We start from the raw sequence: 13,556 nt of genomic DNA on the forward strand, positions 1-13,556 counted from the left end.
GTACATATATGGTCCTCAGTGCAGTGAATACAGATACGGGAGTTCGTTGCCCACAGCCCCAGTGCAGGCAACGACAGGCCTACTGAGTTGTTCCTATGGGCTTTCTTTTTTCTACATATTCCCCCCTCCTCCTCTTTCGTCTTCCTTTCTTCTTCTTCTTGATCTTCTTAGTTGTGCGAGAAATCACTTCTTCTCCCTTGTTGGGAAAAATGAAACAAATAACAATACATCATAGGCACAACTCGCGCAGACGCATAAATGTAGCGCAGCCAAGCGTGACTCGATTCCGTTCAACATCTGGCCACAATGTGCCCTTTTTCTTGTGATTTTCGTTTCCTGACGGCGCGTCGTCTGTCGTCTTCTCCTAAGATGATTTTCCCGTTTATTTCTACAATATTTTTGGCTACTTTACACGGAAGAGCATTTGCGGTAAATCAGCCTCTTATTTCTCTCATCCCAAACATTACACCACGATCACGCAAAGTGTGGTGCCTCGCGTCGATGTGCTCTTCGGAAAATGTTCGTCATGTGCCTCATTCATAGTCGTTCGAATTGCCATCGGGCGCGGAATTTTCCTGATTACGTTAGATGGAACACGGAAATGAGCAATACCTCACGTACTGTTGCATAATCTGTCCTGTGCAGAGGGACTCATTCATGCTTGTATCTTGTTACTAGCAAGCAGACGATCAGGACCGGCCCTTAGTGTTCGCAATCCTGCATTCTTTTGAATCAGGTAAACAATAATTTGGGACTTTGGATGTGATATTGACTGCAATAAACAACACCTCGCTTATTTCTTTTTAATACAAGAAGGTCCGGAGTCCGTCTACACGACAAGAGCGACTGCTACTGTTCAGGGTCTCCGCTCTGGAAAAGTCACCCTTCAACAGACCCCGCTGACGAACTCGGACATATCTAAACTACGGGTAAGAACAGATTTTCTTATATACAGATTGGATTTCTTCACATACGTTGAAAATACTCTTTCCCATTCACAGAAACTAGCAGAGTATGGTGGCATCTACAGAGTAAGGGTTGCGGACCGCCAGCATGAATCCCAAGTCGCTGCAACGTTCATGAAAGCGGTACGTACGTTTTCTTGCAATTCAATTAGTCAGCATTTTTCGTTCTGCAGTGCTCCCTGTACGAGTCGAAACTCACGGACTCGCTCACTCTTACGCTGGACCAGTCCGGTGTGCTAGTGGGAGTGTCCGACTTCAGTGGTCATCAGTGCCAGGGAGCATACGTACCAGACCACAGGCTGGCAAATTTCAACAGTTCCTTCTCGGTATCCGTTATGAAGGATGCACCCTTGTAAGTTTTCGCTAAGTATGCAGATGCTACACGTGCCGATGAAACTGTAGAAACTAGAAAAGGCCATGGAAATGCTACAAAAAGTATACCTTAAGTACCAGAGTAGCAACTCACATACGACAATACAAGTTTCAATACATTGTGTTGGATCCTCAGTATAGGGTGGACAAGGATGTTTTTCTATGCCGCACCAATCGTCCTTTTCAAAGTTTCAAGATATGTGCCAACCAGCAATGCTGAATCTTATTAGTCACAGCAGAGAGGTGGCCTGCACACAAAAGAAATGTTAAGAAAGTGCACATAAATGGGATATGTAGGCTTGGTTAGGTTATCTGCTGTCTTCACATATTCACAATTCACATATCTTCTCTACCTACAAACTGCACTGTGAAATTCTGTCCTCTACTACTACGGTACTCCATCGTAAGTATTGGAACATTACAAAATTTGTGCCATGGATGCATAGACAATTGAGCCGTATCTGTACCTGATGACCATTCCTAGTTCTGTGTCAGCAAAATATTGTGTCTCGTCAGTAGCTACCTTGCATCTTAGCTGCCACCGGCGCCGGGTTTACAGCTGTGTGGGGCCCTGGGGCACCGCGTTGTAGGGGCCCAAGGAGCACGGTGGCTCATATGAATGTAGGAAATGCAGGCTTTTATAGAATTTTAACTTTAGTATGACCAAATCATGTTACTGTGGGATATATTTTATGCTGATGTATACAACTAATTGTAACGTATACAGTACAAGCTTGATTAATTTATTAACTCACTGTTATTAACATTTTAATTCAGTATTTCACCAACTCGGACAAATTCACTCATTGCAACCGGCACCACGCCAAATACAAACGATGACGATTCCCGCTGTGTACTTATCTTCTGTCATAACGTTGAGATACTTGTCACAGAACGAGGACTGTTTATGTGCTATTACATTTTAACCTTTTTTTTTGCAGTGATGCATATGTTGTACTGTATAAAATTCTGATTGGATACAATACAAGTGATTTGTGAGGGTTTAAAGAAAATATTTGTATAAGTAATGGGCTCTGAAAAGGTGGGTCCCTTTTTTCGGTGGGGGCCCCACGGCATATACCCCATCTGGCCCCTTTAAATCTGGCACTAGTTGCCACTAAAATAGTTCAACAAATTATGCGTCATCTTAGGAAAGAAATTACACTTCTTGATTTTAGATTGTTGCAGTGCAATCAATTTGTGTAGGGATAAGAGAAGTGTATGACATAGTTTGAGGGTTGTGCTAGATAAGGACATGTTATGCGTTAACTAAATGAGTAGTGCGAGTCCATAAAAACAAAGTCTGTTCCTACTCTCTGTGCATGCAGTGCTCGATTGGTAGTTGGTACCCAACATTTTCGTACAAATACAAGTGTAGCATGTCTGCAGAGCTTTGATTCCGACGCGAGGGAAGCGTGGGAATCGAAGCTCGCAAGGTCTTCTGTACAGCTTGCATCGCAAATCATGGGTTTTACAGTGATGATACACGTCACAAAGGGTGAAACAGGCAACATTTACTTGAACTTTAGGAACAACAAAGGACACAGACAAGACCACCTTGACACAGACAGTTGTGAGGACCTAGCCCCCTAAGCCTCGATATGCCCCTACACTGGGTTGAAAGCAACTTCACTTGTTGTTTGAGAGTCTGCTGTTGTGGCAGTGTTTTCTGATTAATGCATGTCACACAAAATGTTGCGATAGAATATATGTAACAGTGGTTCGGATTGGGAATTCCAAGTCACCTCACTGCCCCTTTTAGGAAGCTGTATAGTATTTGTAATTGCAACAATTTGAAGACCAGAAAGTTGAGGGCAGCTTATTACGCACGTCTGTCGATGTGTGTTGCTAGGAGTCGACACTGGCTCTATAGCACCTAATCGATCAGAATAAATCGCAGCAAGGGCTGCACCCCTCTCTTTCTCAGCCCCGATACTCAGACGTACGTGCGAAGAATGGAACAGGAGAAGGCCGAGAAGGCACGGGGGGAGAACGTCGACAACCGTTCTTTCTTTGCGAAATATGTGAGTATGCATTCTAATGGCACTACAGCACCAGTAGGATTATGATATGCTTGAGCATCTTTTCCTTTGCAGTGGATGTACATAGTCCCCGTGTTGATATTCCTGCTCATATCCGGTGCCTACAACCCAGAAGGCCAAGGAGGAGGACGATAGTTTTGTGTACCTCATTTAATGTATATAAAATATTAACCATATTGCCACTCAACACAAAGCAAATAATGCACAAGGTCTCAAAGAATGAAGTTTATAGTTGCTCGTGCATCTGCAGTATTTAGGCAACATTGCGGCAGTCAAACTTTTTGCCTTTGTAGTGAACACTGTGTACTGTGAGCAACCCAACTGGGATCACTACCACAATGTCATTGGCAGATGCGTTCCTAAAAAGGATTCTTGTGAGGATAATGGACGAGCTGCACCTGCGAGACAGGGTGAGCCACAGCAGATGGAAATTGTGTTGTCTGCTTTGGAATTGTGTGGTGACAAGTACAGACGTGAGAGTCGATGCATAAAATGTGCCTTTTGGTTGCGTTTGGCTATCAGAAAGTAAGTACGGACAATGAAGCAGCTGCCAAGATTAGGCCTTAGTTCATAGTTTCTGAAAGATTTGAAATTCTAGTGTAATTTTTGGAGATTAGTCTGCTACCACTCATTTTCTGAAGTGTGATAGCCATTTCATGTATGTAAGTCTGAAATGACATAAAAGTGTTTCGCTTCCTTTGCACGTTTCAAATGAGACTTGCGTAGAACACTGTGCGTATTGTAACACTATCTTTACGTGAATGTCACGATGAAATACACTTCTCCGAGAGGATATGTCGTTTATGACCAACCTTTTATGCACATTCTAGTTTACACACGCAGCAAAATAAGCACAATAACGGAAGGGTTAGAATTATGGTCTACAAGACTTCAGTTTTCGTTTTCTCAAGCAGTCTCGTCGGTCTGTTCACTGCCAAGCTGCACATTGTGCTTCAGTGCGCTTTCAGTTCCCGTTCAAGTTCTTCTCGCTGTTTGGCTTGTCTTTCTTTGATAAACTGTCGAATTGCTCGGTCGTTTTCGTTATCCTGTGGTGGAAAGCATTCTCGCTTCGTTTTGACCACCCATTTTTCGAAGTACTTCGGTTGGTTGAAGAAGTAGAACAGCCCGACGGGAAAGGCCATGTAGATGGTCATTTTAAATACTTCTAATTTCCAACCTCCCATCGCGGAGGCAAGTTATCTAACACAACACAACGATCACCGAGGTGCGCGCGAGCAGTTGTCGAAAGTGTTTACATGTGCAGTTTTGAAAATTGTCAATAGATGGCGACAGTAGCAAGCAGAGTCCCTCGGCTGCCTCGGCTGGTAGAACACCATCAACTTGGCCCAGACACTGGTCTCAGGAGAACTAGGGTGGTCAACTCATAGGCGCCGACTGCGGAGGGGCGCGGGGGCCCTTGCCCGCACGGAACATGAACTCGGGGGGGCGCCGCCTACCCGGGAAGTCTTGCTAAGAGACTGACACCAACCTTGGGGGCTCGGCGCGCCTGGGTCAAAAGAGCGAAGAGGCACCAACCCCAAAAATGCATCTTGCAATTTGCAAAATATATGTACCCGCCCACCATACTCATTATCACAATAGAAGGTGAGGCGAAGAAACACAGAAGATGACACAACACATAGCCTGAATTTCGCCCAAAGCAATCAGATCAATGAAACGAAGCAGTCGAAAAGGTACCATGCAGCTGCCAGTGAGGTGTAACGGTAGGATCTTCGGAACGCATATCCGTTGGGAGCGGGTTCAACTCCCGCTGCTCCATTTCATTGACCATATTCATTATATTGCGCGCATTTCGGGTCAAACACCGAGGATTCAATGCATTTTGTTCCTTTTGCACTCAGTTTTCAAAGGCGTAATGCCTTCAGTTGTGCACATGTTCACTGTTTACGTTCTCTCTGTTTTTTTCTTTTTCTTTTTTCTGTTCTTCCTTCCTCTTATTTCTATACCAGTTCTGCATACATCATAGGATCCCGCCAAAGTGTGTGATCCTTCAGCTTTAGGTTTGTGTTGTTCATTTTTCTTTTTCTTTTCTTTCCTTCTTTTTGTTTTCTTTCGCGTTCTTCTTTCCTTTGCCTTTTTTGTCTTCCCCTTTCACTTTTTTTTTAATAACAAGCCGACATCCATCTGGCTTACCAATCCTTTCTCTCTCTTTTACTTAATAAACATATTAAGCCCCCCCCCCCCCCCCCAGAGTACTTACTTCGCGGTGCGCCCTTGCCCCCCCCCCCCCCCCCCCTCCCTCACCGGGAAAATGAAAACTCTCCGCCTCTGGTTAAGATTATTCAGAACAGAATTATACACTGACAAATTATCAGTAGTTTAGGTTGCTGTCACAGTAATACGGATTTGTGACAATTAAGGACCACTAACTGCTCCTCAGAAATCCCAAATTTATAGCAGTCTAGGTGTATAATACTCAGATATTTCATATTTCATGAACTTCATATAGTTCATATTTTATTTCCCGTGATCATATTTATTCTTTTTCCCCCTGAGAGGTAACTATCAATCAAGAGCAAAACGCGATCGTCGAACTGCATGCGAAAAATGAGAATTCAGAAAGGTTTGTTTCCGATGGAAATTTGTTCAACTTCTAAATTCTGAGTGACTAAAGTATCGATAGTTTGCATGAGTGGAACGCGAATTCAGATGAATTCTGGCGGTTTCGTTTTTAAAAGGAACATGACTAAATTTTTAAATTCGTAGTGAACAAACTATTGAGAAATCCAGAAGATGTGGGTTCGAGTCCTACAGCTGGCTAACCCTTTCTGTGACTTCCATCTTTCATCATCAAACTATTGAGAGTTTGCAGGAGCAAAACGCGAACTCAGAAAGTTTCGTTTCAAAAGAGACCTGCTCAAATTTTAAATTTGGAGTGAACAAACTATTGATAGTGAGAGAACTGATGTTCTGAGGCTGGAACAGCTGGCTAACCTTTTCAGTGACTTCCATCTTTCATCGTTCAATTATTGATAGATTGCAGGAAAAGCGAATTTCGCAGAGAGTTTCGTCTTCAAAAGAAACAAGCTAAATTTTTAAATTTGGAGCGAATAAAGTATTGATAGTTTACAGGAGCGAAACGCGAAATCTGATTGGATTGACTTGGCTCAAGTGGCGTGAAGCCCGATGAAGTGCACCACCTATATGTTACGATACTATGATAGTCCGAAAACCTATCGTGATACTATCGAAATTCCGATTCACTCGATAGTTGGACAATCGATAGTCAAAAACTATCGACAGCATCGAATGTTTCGATAGTCATAGACACTCATCGTAATAGTCATTCGAGCCTCTCGCTCACCTGCCAGACGCGGCAGCCGACGCCACGGCACGTTTTCAGCCGGTGTCTCGACATCTCACCACGACTGGCAGAGCCTCACTCTCACCTAACCTGGAACTCTCAGAGCTTCGGCCCCCCGTGCCGGTCGTGGCACCCCAGGACCACGACTCCGACAGTGCCTCACTCTCTTCCCCGCTATTCTCGGGCCTAACGGATCGTTGTTGCCTTTGCTCACCAGCTGTGATCGTTCGTCAACGTGTGCCGTGTCATGCACCTGTTCAATCGTGCACGTCATCCACGGTCGCCCTCACTGTCCTCCTCGAGTGAGGCCGTGGTTTTGGGAAGTGATGTGGCGGACCGCGGACAACGACGAGGATGGACATGCTCCTGGAGCATCTGCTCCTCTGTTCTACCGGCACCGTCCTAGCGTGAGACCACGATCATCTGCCCGGTAAAAGATTCCATCATCGCCGGTCAGGACTCATGTAGAGGAACACCACCTCCTCTACATTTGGTGACCCGGACGAAGGACACCATGTACGGCAATTCGACCCTTCTACCGTCCGAAATTTCCAGGCCGTCTGCGGACCGCCTGAATCGCTATGCAGCGACGCTTCCACACTTCCCAGGGCCACGCATTTCACGGCGCCTCACACGTCACACCCGCCAACACCGTACCAACACCACCATCTAAGCGTCAGCACTGCCTCATGCCGGCGACCTTTCATCTAAGGGCAACGTGCACCGGAAACCATTCCACCGGGAACCCGTAGGGAGACCACCGTTAGTCATGCCCCGGGCTTCCACCAGCTTCAAGATGGTCCTCCCCGGCATCTCTCACACATCAGTCCGGCTGAGGCACTAATGCACTACGATCGCCTACTGGTCTCGGTAGTTGCGTCAGCCTGCGCCTCGGACGACAGCACCTCCACCCAACACGGCACCCTTACCTCTCATTCCACTGGCGCACACCGTCGGCACCCATCTTCCCCTGCGGACACCGCAGCTCCAACACCGATGCACATCACCGGCACCAAAGTTCCCTTTGCATATTCTTTCTCTCGGCAACTACCTCATCAGCAAGAACCGTCCAAGCGCACTACCCCTGTACCGGTCGGGTTACAGTCGCCCACACCGCGAGCAAGTTCCAGGGTGAGAACAGGCGCGTTCCCGGCAGCGCGTGAGCACCGTATCGTGCGTCGGGGTATCCGCAAAAGGTGTAATGTAGAATGCCTCGGACGGAATCCTCAGTCGGTTCTCAGGGCCGTCTCCTCGTCTCGGGTGTCGCAATCCTCTCCATGCGCGCGTCCTGTGACCGCTGCGCCACGCGCTAACACGGCAGAACCTTTGCGGTGCCGTTCCCGGGAAGATTCCTCCCCGTACCTCCCCGTCTCGGTGTGGAATGCCACCAGGAGCTCATACGTGGCCCTGACCAACGTATGCTTTGGCATCACGGCAGGCGCCTCGGCCAGTGAGGAAGCCCGAGAGAGGTCACGTGCTTACGACGGCCAATACGGGGCTCTGATGGCAGTACTTGACGAACACGTGTTCACTAGAGATCATCATTCAAGTCCGTACTAACTACTGGGAGGGGCCTAATAATTTGGGGGCGATCCCCCCCTCCCCCTGAATGCTCCACTGGCTTGGGCACAGCAACTAGAAGGGCGTGCGTGTTACGTAACGTCCTTGTAGTGAGGAAAGATGGAAGTCACTGAAACGGTTAGCCAGCTGTAGGAGTCGAACCCACAGGTGGTGGTGATGGCGAAATGGCTTGCCGTTGTCGGCCCCACGTATGTGGGCAACGTCACGACTGACGCCCTGGGGGAATGTGCGTCCTGGGCCGACTTCTAAGGGAACTGTGCCGACATATGTCTGAGAACCCACATCTTCTGTATTGCCGATCCAGGGCTCTACCAATTGAGCTAAGCTAACACACCTCCCCAGCGACTTCCAAGAGCGCGTCATCATCGTTAATTTCTTCGTCAATTTGAGGCTTTGTATGCATTTGTCCTTTCTATGTTGTTCCAGCCTCAGAACATCAGTTCTCTCATGTCCTTATAGTGGTTGTGCCCAAGCTCATGCTCCGTCGTCATGCTTCCATATGATACCACTAGGTTCTCTTACGCTTCTTCTCCTGTTGACAGATCGTTAGTGACACACTCATTGGGCATCGCCAACGTGATACTGTAACAGAAGAAGCTTTATTCGTTCCTGGTATCCAACACCAAGGATATGAACACAGGCGCCAAGTTGAGAGTGCTCGCTGATGATAGATGACAGCGTTAAAATCCACACGAGTGACGATGGCTCCCGATGACGTGTTCCGTCACTCACTCAGGGCAGCATGGTGGCTAGAGTTCTATGGGGACTTTACATGGGGGAGGAGTTGTTTCCCTCTCCCAAATGCACTACCAAAGGTGCCATTTCGGGGGGTTTAACCCCCTCCCCCTTATACGTCCATGACTCAGCGTATTGTCTCCGTATGTCTGCTATATCAAAATTCGTTCATTTCAGCAATACAGAAGACACAGCAGATAACGTTGCAAGGTTTAATAAATATCCGTTTATGTACACGTCAGAAAATGAGCGCGCATTTATTTCTACAATATCAGTGTGTAACGATGCACCTCTTTTATATTATACAAAGTTCTCGCACTTCTAACGCCAGCACATTCTCTCACATAATTGTTACTGCCGGTCGCTGACCAGAGTCACTAAACAAGCGTCGTTCCATTGAACCGTCGCAGAGGTACAGGTAAGAGTAATGGGCGCCATTTCTGTTCCGGACTTTGCGACGTCGTCTGCTTCGGCTAATCGCTACAGACGATTTCGAGATCAGAGGCTTCCCATACGGCTCATGGCGGTTCGTCTCCATGGGGTACGGCCACCTCTGAAAGCGTGCCTATACGCGTGCTCAGCTGAGGGTTTCTCAATATGTCCAACAGCTGGCTTCGCCAATGTCATTAGCAGTTGCGGAAGCGAAATGACGCCGATCCTGGCCCGTGTTCCTTCTGCGACCATACTCTGCTCCTTGAGCGATTCCGTCACTGACTAGCTTTCTGCGACTCTCCATATAAGCAATTAACCAAAGTCTGTACTATTCCCATTGGCAGGAGTAAATATATTGATTTTTTTTTAATAGCTCTACATAAGAAAAGAATCTGTACATGTCCATAAGCGACACATTGGTGCATGTGGAAGCAGGAGAGATCATGTCGACTTGGCTATGGATTTCGTCTTCACGAGACAATGAAGATATGATTGGCTGCAGTACGGGTAGACGGGATCCGTGACGGCATCATCTTATGCTCCTGAAGACGAAATCCGCACTGAGCGTGTATAACTCCTCCAAACCCCTAAGTGCCTCGAGAAACAGTTTTAACGTACAGATTACGTGATGGACTTATGACCAGCAAATTGCGTTTAAATAGTGTTTAAAAACACACACTGTCAAATAAATAATCGTACATGTCATATTGAACTTCATGTGTATGCACTCTTTTTTTGGAGTCGGAACCTTCGTTGTACCTAAAACGTTCTGACCCCTAAAGTGCCGGGAAAAAAATTGTCATTTGAAAATGCTTCTCAGCAAATATTAATGACTTAAATGAGATTCGTACAGTGGCCGTGACTTAACCATCGGCGTCACGGAGTATGAGTAGAACTCACGATGATGACTCGAATATCGACGTAGTTACGTAAATATAGTGTCAATATACGTGTGCGATAAGTCAGCATGAGGGACGTGATGTTATGTGCAGTTTGGTCACTTCTGAGAATGTCTAAAGATTGGTGACACTTTCTTCTAAAACCAAACTCCCAGCCAAAGGTTCCTAATTAAAAGAACAAGTCAAGCAACATTGTTGCTCATTGAAACTATTAAAAAATGTAGTAAACATAAAATATACAGGGTGTCCACGCTAAGTGTGAACAGATTTTTTAAAAATATATATAACACTTTTTCCAAGATGAAATCAATTGCAATATAGCATATGCTAAAGGGCACTCCCTAGCAGGGCATTAGCAAAGTCCAAAGACAATGTCTTAATTAACTTTCATTAATTAACTTTTTAATTATAAAAGCTACAAAGTTGTCCCAATGAGAACATCTGTTCCTATCGGTCACCTGATATCGTAGCCGTTTTCAGAACAAAAATCCGTTCGATAGATCGCCCGCAAAAAATGTGTGAAGGAAGGCCATTTTTTCTTTATTTTGTTCATTGCGCTTCTTAGAAGACGCGTCTTTCTTTCACCCCCAATGTGAGAGGGGAAAGAACACACTATCGCCTCTCGCGTCGTGGAAAAAGATTAAAAGGAAACAGAAAATGCAACCCAAGATAGGGCCAGTTCCGATAGAGTCACCAGATACATTTGTTTTTGTTTTGTTTCCGCAAGTTAAAGCTCATCTTCGACGCATGAGGCGGCTCTGTGCTCCTTCCCCCTCTCCCGTTGGGGATGAAGGAAATACGCGTCGTCTAAGAAGCGCAATGAACAAAATAAAGAAGAAAATGGCGTTCCTTCACGAATTTTTTGCGGGCGATCTATCGAACGGATTTTTGTTCTGAAAACGGCTACGATATCAGGTGACCGAAAGGAACAGATGTTCTCATTGGGACAACTTTGTAGCTTTTATAATTAAAAAGTTAATTAATGGAAGTTAATTAAGACATTGCCTTTGGACTTTGCTAATGCCCTGCTAGGGAGTACCCGTCAGCATATGCTATATTGCAATTGATTTCATCTTGGAAAAAGTGTTATATATATTTTTAAACAATCTGTTCACACTTAGCGTGGACACCCTGTATGTACAATATGACTGAAATAGGAGTTACGAACACAGACCGATGAAAGGAAGCATAAATCTGCCAACCTATGCGATGACAAAATCTAATTGTTCGGCTACGACACCTTTCCAAAGTTCGAGGAATATCCCCTACCCTTGCGTTTGGTTCTTATCGGGTCAAAGTGAAAAGAATAGTTTACATAAATGGACCCCATCTAGAATACCCAATAGACCTCGCCCTGATTGTAAACAAATGACGTCATAGGTACAGTTGAACTACGCTCGAGGCTAGGGGCGAACAATTGGTCGCGCCCGAAAGGCACAGTCTTGAGGGAATTACGACGGTCCCTGAAAGAGACGCGGCCTTCGGTCCTATATTTCTTTGAATTGATATTGATACTTTTCAGAATAGGAAGCAGCGAACAAAACCGCCCATTCGTGGAACCCAGCCCTCCCCTTCCGATTTGTTTCGGTTTCAGTCTGTCAACCAATGTCATGATGACGTTTCTCGGGCAGATGTCTATTATGAAAAACTGTGTTTTGTGCAGTGGTTCGGTTCCTTTAATTATACTTCTTGTACAGTTGTGTGCGTAATGTTGTAGAAAGCCCTGCTGTCAACAATTTTTCCCCCTTTTTTGTCTTCTCGGTGGGCCAGGGTAATAACGTGAAAACCTAATTCTGCGAGAAACTGTTCATTTGACGGAGAACAAACATCGACTCCGGGGTTAGATATCGGGTGGAAACGGGCTCTTTCCGAAAAATCACGAGTCTACTTTTATCCTGCACTACTTTTTATGCTTCCGCTCCCGTCAGTTTGTGCCCTTCGTCCAGAGTAAAGAAAGAGAGAGAAGTACGACATAAAAATAACTTTACACATTGTCGCGTGCGAGTTCAATTGAAACGTGTGATCAGAGTTTAAAAAAAAAAGAAGAAGAAAAAAAAAGAAACACGTCCCAGCGCCGCTCATATTGTTCCGGAGACATAGGAATATTGAGCATCGTAGTTTTATGAGACATTAACTTATAATTCGATATATACTTACCACGGAATGTAGGCATAAGAGTGAAAAAGAAAATGGAGAGGGATAATACGCGGGTAAAGACAAGCACCCGTGGGAATGTTGTACATTGGCTCCATTTGCCAGGTAATCAATACTTTAGGTTCAAAATATGAAATTCGTTCGAGAGATCACGTGATAGATGTGTGCAAGCAGCGAGCGTTTACTTTGAAACCGCAATACAATCTTTTCTTTTCTTGAGATGAAGTTTACCCTTACTTCTTACTACACGAGCAGTTTATATCTAGTGCGAGGTACAGACAAAAAAATAAGGAAGCATGGAGTAAGAGACGGTTGAAATTCATAATTGAACATGATGCCCATCTATGGGGTTGAGCCAGTTTAATGCTGACGACTGTCAGAATGTAATTTTAATAACAGATTACAAAATTGTCACCGAGAACCTATGTGCTTCGGTAACGGTGGATTTGACGTGTCCCGGCGATAAAGTGCCACAACCCCTTCGATGCGTCTGTGGTCTATAGATTAAAAAAATAGCTCTGTTACTTGGACAGGTGCGTCTGCTACGCTGAACGCTATTAAATACTTTCTATAATTTATAAAACGTAATTTGTAAACATAAACTAATTCGTTCTCATTATTGCCTTTCTCCCAGCTCGTGTATACAGTGAGATTTCTCCCTCTCTCTCTCCCACACTTGTAAATTATTGTGAAAGATCTTATGAGCAATATTTGTTCCGCACAAGTTCGATCGGTCGCACATTCAGCGTTCGGCCAGTCCGTGACCCCCGCCATGCACTCTTGAAACAGAACTGGACCACATAGCACGCTCATTGCCAACCACCATTCCGAATGACGCCGTCCTCTCCGTTGAAAACGGGAGGAGTACACTCTTAGAAAAGGTGGGGGCGGTGGTGGTGGTGATGGTGAAAGGGGTCGCCGTTGTCGGCCTCACAGAGGTGGACAACTTCACGACTGACGCCCTGGGGGCATATGCGTCTTGGGAGGACTTGTAAGGGAACTGTGCCGACATATGTCTGAAACCCAGGAAAAGCCTCGCATGGCACGCTCC

At 45.5% G+C, this 13,556-nt stretch overlaps 1 protein-coding gene across 2 annotated transcripts; it reads left to right on the forward strand.

The window, feature by feature from the left end:
* Positions 1–295: 295 nt before the first annotated feature.
* LOC135394130 (ER membrane protein complex subunit 10-like) lies at positions 296–3,555 on the forward strand. 2 transcript variants are annotated; one of them, XM_064624652.1, is made up of 7 exons: positions 296–429; positions 679–736; positions 814–929; positions 1,002–1,088; positions 1,139–1,317; positions 3,265–3,361; positions 3,434–3,555. In XM_064624652.1, exons 1-7 carry the CDS (start codon positions 307–309, stop codon positions 3,512–3,514), a joined length of 741 nt encoding a protein of 246 aa, XP_064480722.1. In that variant the 5' UTR covers positions 296–306; the 3' UTR covers positions 3,515–3,555. The 2 variants fall into 2 exon arrangements, with proteins under 2 accessions (XP_064480722.1, XP_064480723.1); XM_064624653.1 differs by having other exon boundaries at positions 817–929.
* The last annotated feature ends 10,001 nt before the right edge of the window (positions 3,556–13,556 follow it).

This window comes from Ornithodoros turicata, chromosome 5 (genome assembly GCF_037126465.1).
Source record: "Ornithodoros turicata isolate Travis chromosome 5, ASM3712646v1, whole genome shotgun sequence".
Taxonomy (NCBI): domain Eukaryota; kingdom Metazoa; phylum Arthropoda; class Arachnida; order Ixodida; family Argasidae; genus Ornithodoros; species Ornithodoros turicata.

What these genes read in the sequence shown, in the direction of transcription:
- LOC135394130 (XM_064624652.1), top strand. Translation starts at nt 307, where the DNA reads ATGTGCCCTTTTTCTTGTGATTTTCGTTTCCTGACGGCGCGTCGTCTG. An exon ending in TACACGGAAGAGCATTTGCG is followed by an intron (nt 430 to 678) that starts GTAAATCAGCCT and finishes TCTTGTTACTAG; the next exon opens with CAAGCAGACGATCAGGACCG. An exon ending in GTTATGAAGGATGCACCCTT is followed by an intron (nt 1,318 to 3,264) that starts GTAAGTTTTCGC and finishes TCTCTTTCTCAG; the next exon opens with CCCCGATACTCAGACGTACG.